This window comes from Leptidea sinapis, chromosome 9 (assembly GCF_905404315.1).
Source record: "Leptidea sinapis chromosome 9, ilLepSina1.1, whole genome shotgun sequence".
Lineage (NCBI taxonomy): Eukaryota > Metazoa > Arthropoda > Insecta > Lepidoptera > Pieridae > Leptidea > Leptidea sinapis.
In genome coordinates, this window is record NC_066273.1 from 6851542 (window position 1) to 6869541 (window position 18000).

At 38.5% G+C, this 18000-nt stretch overlaps 2 protein-coding genes across 2 annotated transcripts in view; both read left to right on the forward strand.

The window, feature by feature from the left end:
• The first annotated feature begins 1874 nt into the window (after positions 1 to 1874).
• LOC126966013 (uncharacterized) lies at positions 1875 to 2835 on the forward strand. Its single transcript, XM_050809888.1, has one exon. The coding sequence runs from the start codon at positions 1997 to 1999 to the stop codon at positions 2675 to 2677; it is 681 nt and encodes a 226-aa protein (XP_050665845.1). The 5' UTR covers positions 1875 to 1996; the 3' UTR covers positions 2678 to 2835.
• Positions 2836 to 3799: 964 nt separating this feature from the next.
• LOC126965944 (long-chain-fatty-acid--CoA ligase 5) overlaps positions 3800 to 18000 on the forward strand; it is a 100360-nt gene continuing 86159 nt past the window's right edge. Inside the window, exon 1 of the mRNA XM_050809759.1 lies at positions 3800 to 3849. Coding sequence (XP_050665716.1) covers positions 3815 to 3849 — 35 coding nt within the window. The 5' untranslated portion in view covers positions 3800 to 3814. The remainder of the gene's footprint in view (positions 3850 to 18000) is intronic.

Sequence of the window (18000 nt, forward strand, 5' to 3'; positions counted from 1 at the left end):
GATAGCCGTTCGTACAAGATTCCAACACCAATAATAAATACAACATTTGCAAGTAGATTTAGCCCATTCTTACATACATATATATACAACAAGGTAAATTTAAAATGTTCTATTAAAAATTGCTCGGTCCATCAGGTCAAATTTAAAATACAGAGATGGTTACACCCACTCACTTATACTATTCTTAAAGTGATAGCTTAGCATTCATATAATGTTACTACTTTGTAACATGATTAATCAGATACTCACACTCACTCACACCCACCCACACACACACATACACACACACCCAGAGACACACACACACACACACGCAGACATGGAAGCTATTCTTAAAGTGATAGCTTAGCATTCATATAATGTTAATACTTTGTAACATGATTAATCAGATACTCACACCCACTCACACCCACCCACACACACACATACACACACACCCAGAGACACACACACACACGCAGTCATGGAAGCTATTCTTAAAGTTATAGCTTAGCATTCATATAATGTTAATACTTTGTAACACTCACTCACACCCACCCACACACACACCCAGTGAAACACACACACATACACACATATACAGAGTTCACTTTTTGACCTTTCGGTTCATATTGTTAACCTTAGGATGTAAATTGGTTGCCTACAGGACAGGCTACGCCAAGTGTAGGGACCAAATATAATGTAATATTATGTGATAAAGTGTCTGTATATAATAAATAAATAAATGAAGTGAGAATACTTACATTCTCAGTTTCTTGTGATAGTAACTTACTTTGAAGTAAATAATAATTGGCAAAATATAGTATAAAAAACTTTCAACATTTTTTTCAACAGGGATTGCTGAATGTGCCCTTAAGTTAAGAAGTGATATGTGGACGAAATCAATAGACATTTAACTAAAAAATTTTTGAATAATATTCCATTAAGGTTATAAAAATCGCTTTATCAATCTTAATTTTATACTTGGAAAATTGGAATGATAATGGGAAATAATAAAAGACTTTAGTTGGAGACTTAAGTCTAAGTCTCCAACTAATATTTTTATAGAAATCTGTGTCACTGACCGTCACGCGACATGCAACACACAGACGTTTTCGCAGATCAAACTTTTTAGTTTGAGACAGTGTAATAAAAGTTTCACTTTAATAATGCAGCTGCGCATACGTACTTCGAAAGTATTTCAAGTATTGCACTTGTAAAAACAAAGCAGATATTACATATTTTCGTAAATACAAGTATTTTAAAATTTACAAACACAGGAAAGAAACTCATACCTCTCTCATTACAACCAACCGCATTTTTGTGTTACGATCAACAAACATCGTTTGCATTACGTAGTATTAAGGTAATAGGATGTCTATTTGGTCGTATCCATTTATTTTAAAAATGTTTTCTATCGAATTGATACAAGAAACTATTTAGTTTAGAGGCAAGAAGAAATATCTCAGGGAGAAAAGTTGAAAAGTGTCCAGGTTATGCTGAAAATAACAGTTCAAAAACCTTCCACAATGGTGCTGGTGTAGGCACAGGGTATGGTATGAATGTAGCAATTGTAGATGAACTGAAGTATGCCGAATAAAGCAGTGAATTATTGATAATTTCAACAACTTACGTTCAACAAGATTATGTAGTTAATATAACGTTACAGAATTATTATAGGGAAACGGGCTTCTAGAGTGATTAATATTATTTTATATTTGGCGCTTATTTTAAGATTTCCCTGATGCTACTGTAGCGCCCGCGCCACCCTAATTTAACGCGTTTTGACGGACACTTTCATAAACACAGATGATTCTCCTTGCCTTTACCCTCCATACAAGAAACATGTAGACAAGAATGTATTGTTGACGTGAAAACGAAGTGTCACTTTTTAAACAACAATCACTAGTTTTGTGTACAAAAATAATCATTAATTTATATTGCTAAAATTTACTATATTGTTTGTTAAATAATTTAATAGTTTTAAATATTTTAATTTTATAAGCACGTTTTTAAAATGCCTCTAATCGACATTACAAATCCTGCGGTGATTATTTTCCTCATCGAAAACTACGAAAAAGAAAATCGACTTCGACTCAATTGGATCCACAAACATCGGAAGCAGATTGAGGAAGCCGCAACATTACACAGAGAGCCCAAGAACTATTATGAAACTGATGTGATCGCTCACAACATGGTCGAAGGAATGGCGACTATCACGAGAGACCACGTGGTCGCAGGGTATAACAGAAGGAAGGTCCCTTTGAGGGACGCACCGTTCATCCCGGGAGTTAAAAATCTGAGGCGCGGGCATTCGATCGTTGATGTTGGTCTTGGAGACGTAAAAGATGATCCACGATTAGGCAGAGCTGATACCGATCTATCTACCGACCCTGTAATGCGACCCATTGAACCTGAAGTGACAGGAATAATATACAAACCCAAGCCGGAATTTGGTAGAGTACAGTATCTCGCTAAAAGATCGAAGATCGATCCCGAAAAGAGGTATTACTTTGCAGAGACTGGTAACTTTGAGTATGGTTGGCGTATGAAGGATACCAAGATGCATCAGAAGCCGTTGTATGGTAGATGTTGGCATTTAACCAGAGCATTGCGCAGCCGTGTTGGTCCACAACCAGACCCTCCTCATTACAAGTCATCGGACCTCCCGGGACCGAGCAGTTGCGCAGGAATATAAACAGATGTCTCTGGCACCCCAAGTATTGTAACAGATACAAAATTAAATTATGTGTACAAACATTTAAATGTTGCAGTCTCTAAGTAGTGTATTTAATTGTATCATACTTAGAAACGTTAATATTAATTTAAATATATTTTGGATTCCCTTCAGTTTTATTTATTTCTGTTTTGTAAAAAACCGCTTAATACGCAGTGTTTTATCAATAACACTGCGCATGTCTCCGCAAAATATATCTAAGTCATTCCTCGAATACGAATAAAAAAGAGACAAAAGATGAACGTAAAATACGCATGCGCAAAACCTAAATTTGTCATGGGGAAGTCACCCCATATTTAGTTTACGCATGCCGAACTCATAAAATTGGGTGCCTATGTTAGGTGCCTCCGGTAGATATAATAATTGTTATGTAGCAATAAATTTACACAATATTTTTATTAATTTTAGATTTATTATAAATAGCAAATTAAAACTAAATAGCCAATTAAATACTCTATGGTTCAAAACCAAATTAGTTAGTGTTAAATAGTTATATGCAGTTAATAAGCGACTTTATATTGGTAAGTAATTTCATATATTATTGGTGCCTAAGAATATTCTTATACCTATTTATAACTGCAATATACCTACTTGAATATCTTTGTATATCTTTGTTTTGAGTATAATTACATGGTTTTTAATACTTGGTTCAATACTTAGGCATATATTATGTAGATTTAATGGGTCAAGGTTAAAAATTATCTGTTTATTTTACATTTTTTAAACAAAAAGTTACATCTACGGAATTTTATTTACTGTAACATTATCTGAACAATTTCCAGTTTTAACATATTAACTAAAATTAATCCTTTTTCTTTATAATTCTGGCATTTTTCTGGTATTAAAACGATCACGTGAAATATAATATGCCATGATTTGTCATCAAGTTGACAGTTCCAAAATTATGATAGTGCCAGGAAAATTTTGGTGAAATTCAAAATAATAACTGTTATATATACATTTAAAATGGGCGCCGTTCGGTAAATGCTTTAAGAGTTAAACATAAAAAAATAAATATTTACCGGCCCCCACTATAAGTGTTATGAAATCGTGTAAAAAGAACACGTCTCTCAGTTCCATAATACTAAGTGATAGTGAATGGTGGTTATATGTGACGCCGCAGAAAACTGGAGGTAAAACTTAAAGGTTCTATCAATATTTATCATTTGCACTTTCTAACATTACCATTATATATAACACCTTTAGTTGGGTAAGCGCTTTGCCACGTGGTTGAACATATTTAGTTGTACTGCTTTTATATTTATGATAAACCTTCGCCTTACTGCATATTCCTACCACTCATTCCCGAAACGAAAAGTGCCTTTAGTTTTCAATTACTTGTATGAATAGGTGTTTCAGCTGTTATACAATCGTGTCAGCTATATCTATATAGCAAGTAATTATTATTGTATCGTCTGTAACGTCAATACTGTATTAATTGTTCAAATATCGGAATTTAGTTTGATACGTGTGCGATTAACAAAAGGCAAGAGTTCACGCAATTTCTCTACTGACTGAATGGTCTATACGTGCGTGCGTACTCGATTTATTTTTGGCACATCTCGAAGCAGTTCCGTTATATAAAATAAACAGTTATATAATAAGCTAGAAGGCAATCTTCAAACTCGTATAAAACGTGTTTTTATTTTATCAAACGGTGAGATTGGCAGGCCTCTTGGTAAGCGTCATATTTTCATTATTTTGTTTGCCTATTATGATAATTTGAGTCACAATATATTTGCCTGGGTGAAAATTTAAGTGTTAGGAGAGTAGATGATTAAATTAGTCAACGAGGATGTAAATACTATGAATAAGAGATGGGACTGCCTAAGTAAAAATTGAAATTTTGTTTAGTATGAAACGTGCAGTCATTTGACATAAGTTTGAAATAGTAGTAATTACAGTATCGCGATTGGCCACGAAGTATAAACCGCCTATGTTTGAAAGCGAAGATTTGCTTATAACGTAGTGGATGTCGGCTATCCCCTTTTTTTGCAAGATTATAGCCGCCATCTATCAATCTGTCAATGACTGCACGTTTCATACAATCGAGTGAATCGTTTTTTCTTCTTAAAGAGTTTCGCTAGGCTGAAATTAGTAATTGTCAAACTATACACTGACGATTAAATGAAACGCGAACTTGTTATAAGTATGTCACCTGACCTGTGATATCCCCACCCCCATGTATGTTCGATTATGACGCAATGCTGATAAAAAAAAAACCGGCTAAACTCCGGCGAAATCTTAAAGAAATAACTCTTGGCGACTTGCAGATAACTTAAAAAACCGTCTGGGCGTTAGTTTACGTTCTGTTCGATTCCTTTTCAACAATTGGCAGGTGGTATTTTATTTTGTGCAATGCAGAGCTTCTCGAATTGTCGGGGATCCAGTGCCCTGTGAACGGCTTGATCACCTGGCGTTGCACAGAGACGTCACTTCATTGTGTGTCTTCTACCAGATCTATCGCCGGGAGTGTTCCGAAGAGCTATCTGACTTGATTCCTGCCGCCAAATTCCATCTTAGCACGACACGCCACAAATTAGAATATCATCCCCACCCTCTGGGTGTGTGGTGTTCCTACAGTGTGGTTTTCATGGAACTTTCTTCCACGTACAACCAAGCTGTGGAATGACTTTCTTGTGCGATGATACCCTGGATGATACGAGATACGATACGATTCCTTCAAGAAAAGCGTGTACACCTTCCTTAAAGGCCGGTAACGCTCCTGTGATTCCTCTGGTGTAATCATAATTTTTTTCGTTATCTAATGCTATATCTAGGAACTTAGAAACATCTCCTTTCACATCTGTACTGTTAACCGAAGAAGACTTTGAATGCAATTCTGCATGTCAGTCAATTTAGGACATGATTAGCTCAACCGATATGTAAAATTTCAATTAAGTCGGTTTACGATTACATATTGGAACAAACACATTAACATTGCAATTGAAATAAAATAATTTTTATGGAAGAGGAGGACAAAGGAGCGTACGGGTCGCCTGCTGCTAAGTGATCACCGCCGCCCCCATTCTCCTGTAACACTAGAGGAATCACAGGAGCGTTACCAGCCTTTAAGGAAGGTGTACACGCATTTCTTGAAGGAATGGTATCGTATCTCCTATCATCCAGTGTATCATCGCACAAGAAAGTCATTCGACAGCTTGGTTGTACGTGGAAGAAAGCTCCTCGAAAACCGCACTGTAGGACCGCCACACATCCAGATAGTGGGGATGATATCCTAACCTGTGGCGTGTCGTGCGCAGGTGGAATTCGGCGGTAGGAATTAGGTTAAACAGCTCTTCGGAACACTCCCCGTGATAAATGCGGTAGAGGACACACAATGAAGCGACAAGGTAGAGATACCCAACGCCAAGTGATCCACCCGTACACAGTGCACTGGGTCCCTGACAATTCGAGCTGCTCTACGTTGCACGCGGTCAAATGGATCGAGCTGATACTGGGGTGCGCCAGACCAAAGATGACAGCAATACTACATGTGTGGCCGGACCTGCGCTTTGTAGAGCGCTAGAATTTGCCGACTTGAAGTATTGCCGTGCTCTATTAATGACGCCCAGTTTCTTCGAAGCCAATTTGGCTTTGCCCTCCAGATGGCCACGAAATTGGTAATTGCTCGAGATTTCGAGACCCAGTATTCGATACTAGGCGAGGCTTTAAGGAAAGTGCTGTCGAAGAGCGGTGATACGATAAATGTATTTTTTTTTGTGGTAAACGCGCAAACTTGAGACTTCTGGGGATTAAATTGGACAAGATTCAAATTACCCCAATCTTCGACCTTCTCCAGAGAGGACTCGATAGAAGACACAAGTTTCTCCCGCCACTGCTAGACGATTTCCCGAGAGAGACCTACATGGCCCGTGTATACGGCATCATCAGTGCTGTCGTCTGCATAGCAATGTATGTTTCAGGTGTCCAACATATCATTGATATGCAGAAGAAATAGCGTGGGAGATAGCACACAGCCTTGGGGCACTCCAGCATTCACGGGCTTCGGATTCGAGCAATATCCGTCGACAGCGACCTGTATGCTGCGCCCAGTGAGGAAGCTGGAGATCCACTTGCACAAGCTCTCGGGAAGCCCAAATGATGGAAGTTTTGAGAGGAGCGCCTTGTGCCATATTCGATCAAAGGTCTTCGCTATATCCAGGCTAACTGCTAGGCCTTCCCCCTTGCTTTAATAGCCGCCGCCCATCTGTGTGTTAGGTATACCAGAAGATCACCTGCTGACCGACCCTGGCAAAAGCCGTACAGTCGGTCGTTGACCAACTGATGACCCTCTAGGTATACCAAGAGCTGGCGGCTGATTATACTCTCCATGATTTTGGAGAGCAGGGAGGTAATAGCAATAGGGCTGTAGTGTGCCGGGTCCGAACTGTCTCCTTTTTTTTGGATCGGATGGACAAGGGCTGACTTCCATGAGTCAGGGACTACGCCTTTTGAATAAGAGTGGAATAGGAGAAATGCCATCCGGCCCGCTCGACTTCCTGACGTCCAACGGAAACAGAGCTCGCCTAACAGTTTTCTGTCTGAACTGTACTTCAGGCATAGAGCTCTCACACCGCAGAATGGTCGGCGGTGTTTTTCCGTTATCGTCAAGAGTCGATTTGGCGGCCAGGGTGTCATTCCTCATGAGCAACGGCGGCAGGGACGACTGGTTGAAGTTACCAAGAGCAGCTTTTGACAACGACCAGAACTTGCGTGTTCCGGTCGGGTAACTGGAAAGCTGCTCGCCGATTTTGACGACGTGCTTCGATTTCGCATTGGCGATTTGCCGCTGAAAAAATCTGGAGGCATGGTTATATTTCCTCTTAAGAACTTTGCAGTTTGGTTCCTTTGTGCCCAGCGCCGCAACCCATGTTCGATACGCCTGTTTTTTGCAGTCAGATGCTGCTTTAACTGACGCATCGAACCAGGGCTGTGATCTGCCACCGATCGGTACCAAAGATCTTGGTATAAAAATATCCATGCTCTGTAGTATCACATCGGCTACTGCAACGGCGCAGGCACTAGGATCATCCGAAGGAAAACAAACCTTGCCCCAAGGGTAGGATGCAAAAAAGGAACGCATCCTCGGTTCACCCAGTCGAAAGTTCTGAGGTAACAAACATAAAAAAAATATACCGACAAATTGAGAACCTCCTCCTTTTTTGAAGTCGGTTAAAAAGAACGACTATTGTTTTCCATTTCTAACTGTGTCCTTTCATCTGTCCCATTCGGACAAGCGGGTCTTGTCAATAATATTGTACCATATTAAATGAAAAAATATTCGTTTTATTAAATTACTTCCGCTTTTTGCACATCACAATCTTATATAAATAAAATAACCTTTCCCATGATAACTCACACCATCTTTTTTTTGAGTCTTTTTTTGAAGAGATATTAATGTTTTATTCAAGCACTTTTTATAGCACACTTAGGCTTGTTGATTGTCACACTGTTGACACAAAACTTAGGAGAAAAATGTGCTTACATTGTCTTTAAGCACACTTTTGCCGTTCCGTTATCAGACTGCGAATGATATGTCCATATCGAACGTCATAATAATAATATACTTTGAAATATGAGTCGATATGTCAATTGTCAGACTCAGACTAGTTAGACGTGACAGTGACAGCTGACATACACATTAACGCCATATTTAAATCAAATGTCGCCTTAATCTATTTCTATATTTAAAATTTTTTTTAATGGAATTTCGGGTCATATTTATTCAATTCTAAGCCGATCTTGTTCAAGATCGTGGCCCAGAGAGTAAAAGTCTTTAGTGTACAGATTATTAAGAAAGCTTGTATTATTTATCATAGTCAGATATAGAGCAGTAGTAACGCAGTAGCGTTGGAGGTTAGTTCTAAAAGAGGGAATTTTCTCAACGCAACAGATAGAAGCATAGATACGCCCATTAGAGTAATAATTGACCTTAGTGATTTAGCTAAAAACTAAAATATTTTCTGACTGGACTAAAAAAAAGTTAAAACGATGCTCTGTTTGCAATTTTATAAATGGTTGCCAACGAATCATTTCTAACTCCATTTGCCAATGAATTTTTCTTTAATTAAATAGTAGTTGAAACTGTCAGCAAAGGAGTTTCTTATCCATAACTAAGCTGTAAGCATTTAAGCGAAAACATACTTCAAAGTGGATCATAAGCTAGATATTAATATCTGGTCTAGCACAGCACAGTATTCAGTTTGTACCAATTTATTAACTGAATGCGAATTGTCAGGGATCCAGTACTCTGAACGGCTCGAATACGTCGCGTTTACAATCGTTTTTATAATGGGGTTGTTCTGGAAAGCTATTGTTATAACCTAATTTCTGCTCTCAAATTGCACCACACTCTACAAGCTCAAATAGTATTTCCACCTCTTGGATGTGTGGTGTTCCTATAAAAAGCATTATCATAATATTATGTTCTCAAAATTTCTTGTCGAATTCTTTTTGATCATAGTTCTTGTATATTCTTCTCACGCTCTACTTTTTCCGAGCGTATGGTAGATTCAGTTAATTAAATTAAATATTAATAAGTTATTTAAAAGCACTTAGTTTAAGCGATTTGAATAAAGTTTATTTGACTTGACTTAATTTTGATCTGCGAACTTAAAAGTGCATTTATTTATTCATCAGGTCAGATTTTTAGCAGTATATGATAAAATTAAGACACGTATGAAAACGTATTTCAAACTCAATCCTTATTAGCAGCGCCACCTTGCAAATTTTCATTTCAATTAGCCTACCGGTTATCGAGTTTTTTTTTAAATGAAAATACGGGACGAGACGAGCAGAACGTTCGCCTGATGGTAATTGAAACGCCCTGTCCGATTCAATTCATTTCACGTTAGAATGCAGTGCCGCTAAGGATTCTTAAAAAGACAAAAATTCTGAGCGGCACTACAATTGCTCTCGTCACCTTGAGACATAAGATGTTAAGTCTCATTTGCCCAGTAATTTCACTAGACCTCCAGACCGAAACACAGTAATGTTTACACATTACTGCTTCACGGCAGAAATGGGCACCGTTGTGGTACTCATAATCTAGCCGGCATCCTGTGCAAAGGAGCCGGAAGTGGTTATCGAGTTTTAGGTGAACATACATGCTCATATTCTCTTTTAAATATATAGATGTCAATATTAAATTGACCTAAAACTATGAATTATGATGCAATCACTAGTATATTATATGTTATCACAGAAGCAGTTGTTACAATAATACTGTCCCACATTATCACTATCATTATCACGTCGACTTGATCCAGGACTAGTAGTAAATTTTAACTCGACTGTAAATATCACAATTATTTTAGTTGGAATATCTTTAATCCGAAGTTATTAAAGAGTTAATGACGTGTTAGTTAGTGAAGCAGCTTTGTAGTAAATAAAGTGACATTGAACCTACGCTACTTCGGCGCTATCGATAGCAGAAGGCAATTTTTTGTGAGTATTTTTTTTAAATCTTCATTCTTTTGGAAACATTCAAATTCAAATATTTTTATACAAAATAGGATATCACTTATTGAAAGTCAAAAACTACCACTCATTCCAAAACGAATGCTACAGATCTGAGAAGAACGGGCGCAACAAACTCAGCGGGCTTCTTATTTTTCATAAACAATTGGGTTACAAAGTAATATCGTGCAATCTAACTTATAATTTAAAAGCCTGAGGGCGGTCGCTCCATTATCATTAAAAAAGTCATTTATGGTATTGTTTACCACACAATCGTTTCATAACAATTGTTTTGAAATTCGTAATATATTTGTCTTGAACATTTTCTGGGATCTTGTTGTAAAAGCATTTACATCGCCCCACAAAAGACTTACTAACTCGACTTAGCCGAGTAGTAGGCATTATAAGTTTGTCTATTCTTGGTGTTAACATTTTGGTTATGAAAGTTTCTAGCAAATTCAATTATGTGCGTATGTACATACATAACATTAAATTAAAACAAGAATATTAATGAAACTTCTGTGAGTATGTATTGTTCCATGTGTGGTGTTTCCTAAACTTCAACAAAAGCGCGTAAATTCTTCGCCAACGCTCCTGTGATTCCTCTGGTGTTGCAACAGAATGTGAGCCGTGATCCCTTAGTTGATTCTTCAGGTAATATCGAATATCTAAAATTTAAACGGTTATTTTGTAAGTGTTCTTCGTTTTTGTTATACTAATTTATAAATTATAATTAAGATAACCTATTAAACATCAGTGATGTGCAGTGATCACCTTATATCAAGCTTTATGTGAATCCAATAGAAGTTATAACAATGCGGTAGTTAATCCACATCTAAATGTGCAATGTAATGTTCTCAATAAATTGATTAATTTGTCGTTCTGGGGCACATCGTATTACGCTGATGTTTGTATCGTGATCGTATGACAATAAGGGCATTATCGGCGCCATTACGAATTACCAACCAGCGGGTAATATTTATGCGCAAAGTAATGTAATGAAAGTCCCGGTTTCAAATTCCAGAGTTTTGAAGTGAAAACTTTTTTGGCATCGTTGTGATTTGAAAGTCGATGAAACGAAAAAACGAGACAGTAAAAAGAGACAGACACATAAATTCATAAGATTTAAAAAATGAAGCATTATACAGTGTTTTGGTACCAGGCGATCATAGCTGAAGAAGAGATTGTCTTATGTTATGACGCGAGTATACCTTAATATATTCTGTCGTCATCATGCGCACGACGTATTACTAGATAGAAACCAGGAGAAAATAAACCTGGTAGCGGTGATAGAAGTGTCTTTCATAGCGGCCGAAATCATGTGTCATCGTAGCAACATGTACCAGGACTTCATATGCAGTTTAGAGGTTCATTCTCAATGCAGTTTTCACTTCTGATATGTGTACTTTGTACGCACGTAATTTTTCTAGAGCTGGGAATGTAGACAGGATAGGTAGAGGGACTAATAAAGAGTGATACTTGGTTTATACTCAGGTATAACCTTATACCAAGTTTACTTGTAAGGCCGTTAGATAATTTATACGTTTTATAATTTATAAGATAGACTGTGAGAGGCAAACTGTTAATCTTTATTTTCAGCAACTTACGCACACTAAAATTATGTTACATACATTTCGCGAGTGTAACACGTAGCTTGTCACGCACACTAAAGTAATAATCCTGACCTGTTTTCATGCGTTTCCTAACAGCATGAGGCTCTATTTAAACGTGTAAATTATCTGTGATTAAACTATTAAGATTCATCAATTTTGCCCTTGAAAGTGCTGTAGTAGAGCTTGGCCTAGCAACGATAAAGATGATAGCGAATGAATAATATAAATAGAAAATGACTGAATGAAAACTTATCTACTTCGTCATAAAGTAATTCTGTAAAAGAAATGTTTACAAATTACCACGTGGCTCTGTAAATTATGGGAGTCAGAGATGGTCAATACTACCTACTACTATCGTAGTGCTTCAGCTGGTCGAACATGAACTCTCAGTTGGTTCTTCCATAAATCAATTCAAATCAAAATATATTGTTTCTTAGTCATATTACACTTGAACTATGTATTTTTTTTTATACAGCTCATTCGGAAGGCTGATTCCCTTACGGCCGTTTCCAATATTCAGTCTATCTCTTACTTGAGATAAAAATCGTTACTATCGTTGACTTTTCTGTCCCAATAAACTTATCGACGGTAACTTACCTTATCCGTATACGCTGTCTGTCAATGGGACGACGTATAACTTACTAGCGGTAAAAGTTTGTATGGAAATTTCAATTCACGCGTCCCAATGTAAGGCGATAAGAATGAATTATCGGGTATATTGGGACAACTTCAGATTGTTGACAAGTAATTACTGACAGTAGAAGGTAGTAATTTATCTCTATCTGTAGAAAGTATATTGGGAACAGCCGTTAGAGAAGAACAAGCAAGAAACTTTAAGGTAAATGCTCTTTTCAAAACAGATTCGGTAATTACAAGTTATTTTCAATGCAATTTACAAATTATTTCAATTACAACATATGCAAAGTGATGCAACAAAAATACTCAAACGTCAATACTAAATGGCTTAAAGCCGTACCCAATATACAGATGGAGATAAATTATTACTTACTACCTTCTACTGTCAGTAATTAGCTGTCAATAATCCAAGGCTGTCCCAATATTGCCGATAAGGCATTCTTATCACCATATATTGGGACGCGTGAATTTCAATTTCCATACAAACTTCTATCGCTGGTAAGCTATACGTCATCCCATTGACAGACAGCGTGTACGGATAAGAGATACCGTCGATAAGTTTATTGGGACAGAAAAGTCAACGATAGTTACGATTTTTAACTCAAGTAGGCCACAACCGGAGATAGACTGAATATCGGAAACGGCCGTAATACAAGTAAGTCAAAAAAAAATGAAAAACAAGAGTTATTGAGTACATTAGATGCATTAGTCATGGGATACTCATCCCAACTTACCTGTCCGGAAGTTGTGGTATAGTATACGGGTATGCGACCCCGGCTCCCCTAGCTATTACTGTCCTTATCCTTGCCCTCCTGGGCGGTAATATCCTACATTTCCTATTTCCCACTTTAACTTACCAATCTTCCTTTCACACCACCTATCTTTCCCTTTCCCTATTCCTACCCTCTCCGCCAATCCAACGTCTGCCGCGCGGATGGATGCATGGCTAGGGGCAAGCCTAGTCGTTAGTTAGTCACTGCCCTGGGACCGGGCGACCCAGAATCAGGCTAGCCTTACCCTGGCATGCGGGGCTCTGCTGGGGTGGACAAACCTTGCCCTTGCTATTCGTGGGAACGCAATGGAGACTAATAAAAATAGGTTATTTCACCAAAATGGCGGCGATGTGGTTCGCCACCCATCACGTCTCGTTTCTCGCGGGGGCGAAAAGCGGCCCATGGAGAGCCACTTTGCTACGTTGAACGTAAGAGGAGGAGTGGATGATAAGGTAGATGAAGTATGTCAGATGATGGATGAACGATCCATAGATATTCTGTGCGTGAATGAAACGAAGAGGAAAGGATGTGATACCACGGTTCATGGTCCCTACACGGCATACTGGTCCGGAGTCCCCCAAACCAGCCGAGGCTGTCAGGGAGTTGGTGTGATTGTTTCCGCTCGAATAGTAGAATGTGTGAAAGAGCATGAATGTGTTAGCCCAAGACTCCTCTGGATTAGGTTAAAAGTCGGACTCACTCGCTTGTTTATCCTTGGGGTGTATGCACCGACGGATCTGTGCGGAGGTGGGTCATTAAAAGCCAAAAAAGAGAGAGAGGAATTTTGGGACAGTATGAGAGAGGTCTTGAATAAATGCGGAGAAAATGAACGGATCGTGATGTTAGGGGATTTTAATGGGTGGGTTGGAGTAAAGCGTGATGGGTATGAAGGAGTTCTGGGTACGTTTGGGGACGAGAGAGTTAATGAAAATGGGAAAAGCCTGCTTGAAGTATGCTTGGAATGGAATCTTTGCATGGCCAACACAATGTTTAACCACAAAAAGATCCATTTGTATACAAGAGATGAGGGTGAGTCTAGAAGTATGATTGATTTTGTAATTGTAGATGAAAGACTGAGAAAGAAAGTATTAGATGCTCGGGCATACCGCGGTGTAGGCCTCGACACAGACCACTTCCTGATCATAGCCCGAATGCGCGGCCTTTTTAAACGTCGGCGACACCGACGAGCTGAGCCTACGAGTGTTTTGGACAGAGTAAAAGTGGAAAATCTACAAGAAAAAGAAAGGAAAGACGAGTATGTAGAGAAACTGAAAGAAAGTTTTAAAGGCATAGAAGAGATAGGTGTGATTGAAGATTTGTGGGAGACATTTAAGAAAGGGGTCGTGAATGTTGCTGTTGAGGTATGCGGGGTAGCTAAAAGAAGGAAAGGAAGAAAGAACTATAATTTGTGGATGGATAAAGAGGTACAAATGGCGGTGCAAGAAAAGAAGAAAGCTTGGTTGGATTGGTTAGCAACAAAAGCTAACCAAAAAGTACAAAAGGCAACGGATGACGAGATAAAGGAAGCAAGAACGAAGTATAAAAGATTGAAATCAGCAGCGAAAGCAGTTGTGTCTAGAAAGAAAGAAGAACGAAAGGATGATTTTGATAGGAGGCTCACTGAAGATTTCCAGTCAAACATTAAGTTCTTCTGGAAATCCATCAAAACAGCCAGAGGAAAAACGTCTACCTCGGAGCTCAGTATAATCAGGAGTCAAGATGGGAACATTATAAGAGGAGAAGAATGTGTGCTAAAGAGATGGAAAGAGTATTTTGAAAGTTTGTTTGAAAGAGAGGAAGTGCATGAACAACATCCGGCAGCTTCTATTGAAACTAATATAAATGTTGATGTAAGTGAGATAAGCATGGATGAAATAGTGAAAGCATTGAAAAGTATGAGATTAGGTAAAGCTGCAGGGTATGACAGGATTACCGTCGAGATGCTGAGGGCTGGTCAGGGCATAGTGGCTAGCCAGCTGTACCGCTTCTTCAATTTGTGCTGGCGAAATGGGCAAGTACCAGGAGACTGATGCAAAGCTGTAATCGTGCCATTGTATAAGGGAAATGGGTCACGACAAGACTGCAGAAATTACCGCGGTATAAGCCTTCTCAGCGTCGTCGGTAAATTGTATGCAAAAGTGTTGATTGAAAGAGTTGTGAATGAAACAGACGAAAAAGTATGGGATGCACAAGCGGGATTTAGAAAGGGAATGGGATGTACGGATCAGGTCTTTTCCTTGCGGTGCATAGCCGAAAAGTTTTTGGCTAACAACAATAAGGTCTATTGCGCGTTCGTGGATCTAGAAAAGGCCTATGATAGAGTGGCGAGGAATGAATTGTGGTCAGCATTGTCCACGAGCGGTGTGAGCAGTGTTCTTATACGAGCATTGCAATCTCTTTATAGAGATTCTAGTGCTTGTGTAAGGATAAACGGGGCATACACTGAATGGTTTAATATCGAAAAAGGTGTAAGGCAGGGATGTGTAGCGTCACCGTGGCTGTTTAATCTGTTCGTGAACAATTGCTTGACAGGTTTAAAAGAGAATGACAGTGGTTTGAGAATGAATGAGTTACTCGTCAAATGTTTTCTCTATGCTGATGACCAAGTATTACTTGCATCTTCAGCCGAGGAGTTGCAAGAGATGGTAACTGCTATGAATGGAGCTTTTGGTAATGAAGATGGAAAGGTAATGAAGATGAATGTAAAGAAGACGAAAGTGATGGTGCTTGAAAGAGATGAGGTAGTGACAGACTGCAATATCGTGATTGGAGATGAAAAAATTGAACAGGTGAATGAGTTTGTGTATCTGGGTTCTAAATTTACAAGAGATGGAAAGTATGAGAGTGATATTGAAAGAAGAGTGAATGCAGGAAACATGGTGAATGGAGCTTTGCACTCCTTTATGAACAGTCAGAAGGTGTCTAATAAGGCTCGCTTGGCTGTGCATGAGGGGGTGTTGGTTCCAACACTCATGTACGGAAGTGAAAGTTGGGTATGGCAGAAGAAACATGAAAGCAGAATAAATGCAGTTGAGATGAGAGCGTTGAGAAGTATGATAGGAGTTACACTGAGTGACAGGATAAGAAATAGTGAAATAAGAAAACGTTGTGGTCTGAAAGAAGATGCTGTGACAAAAATTGAGAAAGGTTAGCTGAGATGGTTTGGACATGTCGAGAGAATGAATGAAGAACGATTGACGAAGAAAGTGGATAAGACCAGTGTGAATGAAAGTGTTGGAAGGGGTAGACTTAGGCGGACGTTTCAAGAACAAATCAGGGACGTCTTGAAAAAAGGCCAGGTCAACAAAAGTACCCTAAACCGGAGAGCATGTATGAAAGGAATAATGAAAGTGGACGAAGCGAAAGAAGTATGTAAGGATCGTAGCAAGTGGAAAGAAGTGGTCTCTGCCTACCCCTACGGGAAAGAGGCGTGATATTATGTATGTATGTATGTATTAGATGCATCAATCCGCACATACTGTAAAGGCATTATGCGAGCCTTTTATTAGCTATTATTAAAAAAAATATTACTTTAATATTGAAATAATAAAAAAGAAATAAAAAAAACGTCATACAGATCTCCCGGTAATAGTTTCATCCACTGCATCCCCGAAATTCAAGCTCAATGCCATCCACCATTGAAGCTTGGAGTGCTTTGTTTGCGCCAAACATGAGGATTCAAGATTACTCTTCTTTTTGGGCAACATGCTCTAACGCAACTTCTCAAGCGTAAGGTCTTCACTACATCGGGTTCAATCAACAGTTGACTAGTGGTTGAGTGATGGTCAATAACTGTAAAAACAGTGTCATTCAATGATATTTGTAATAGTTTGTGGATCTCTGGCTACTAAATATAAATGACCCTCATGCACGACTTGGTAACCATAATAACAAACCTTCGCGACAAATCACCATTGTGCATTATGTATTTGATTACGCATTGAACGACTGTTATCCACGCGATGATTTGTACTGACGAAAATGGTTGCTTTAATATTTACACCTCATTGCATGATTTTCATAAATTCTTTCTTAGGGAGTGGCTTTTTTATGAGTTACATCACGAAGTTCCTGCAAAGGCTTTTTCCGGGGTAGTATGGTTTCTGAAAAAGATGTTTTTTGGTTCCCTTATTCATAATCTCTTCATTAGTGGACTTTGGCATCTTTTGCGTGGATCTTCTTGCATCTCATAACCACTTTGCGGAATCAATTATCAGTTAAGTAAAACCCAAAATCCATTTGCCTTTTTCATCCATGCATCTCACAACAATATTAAAGTACTTCAGTGTAGGAAATCGGTATTCTATCAGTGCGTCTCCGCATTGGGTCATATCCATCATCAACTACCGGAGAAGCTTGACAAACATAGAGTTTCTACATCACAGACTAATTTTATTTATGTAACTTCCTCCATCCTTTCCTGACCTATGCCGTATCCATGATCCCCTTCTTGATTTGAAATATACCTATAACTTATCTATCTCTGCTTCGTTTTTTTCTTTCTTTCCTTATATGATATTTTTCTAAAGTCCGTCAATTATCTACTTTCTTCGTCTTTTTGGACGTTCAATTATCTTTCCTCTGTGTTATTCAACTATGTTCATTTATTATTTGCAATAACTCGTCGTATCTTCATTTCATTTTTGGATTACTAGTTTTTATGTGTTTTGGTTTGGTTCTGCACTGGAGGAATCCTTAAGTGTAATCAGACCTCCTTCTTGGCCTGTACTTCATGTTATACAGTCCACGACCAGCGTAAGCCCTGCAATGCATCTAAACCATTCCAACGCTGAAAATGTAG

Coding starts and splice junctions, on each gene's coding strand:
- LOC126966013 (XM_050809888.1), top strand. CDS start 1,997: ATGCCTCTAATCGACATTACAAATCCTGCGGTGATTATTTTCCTCATC.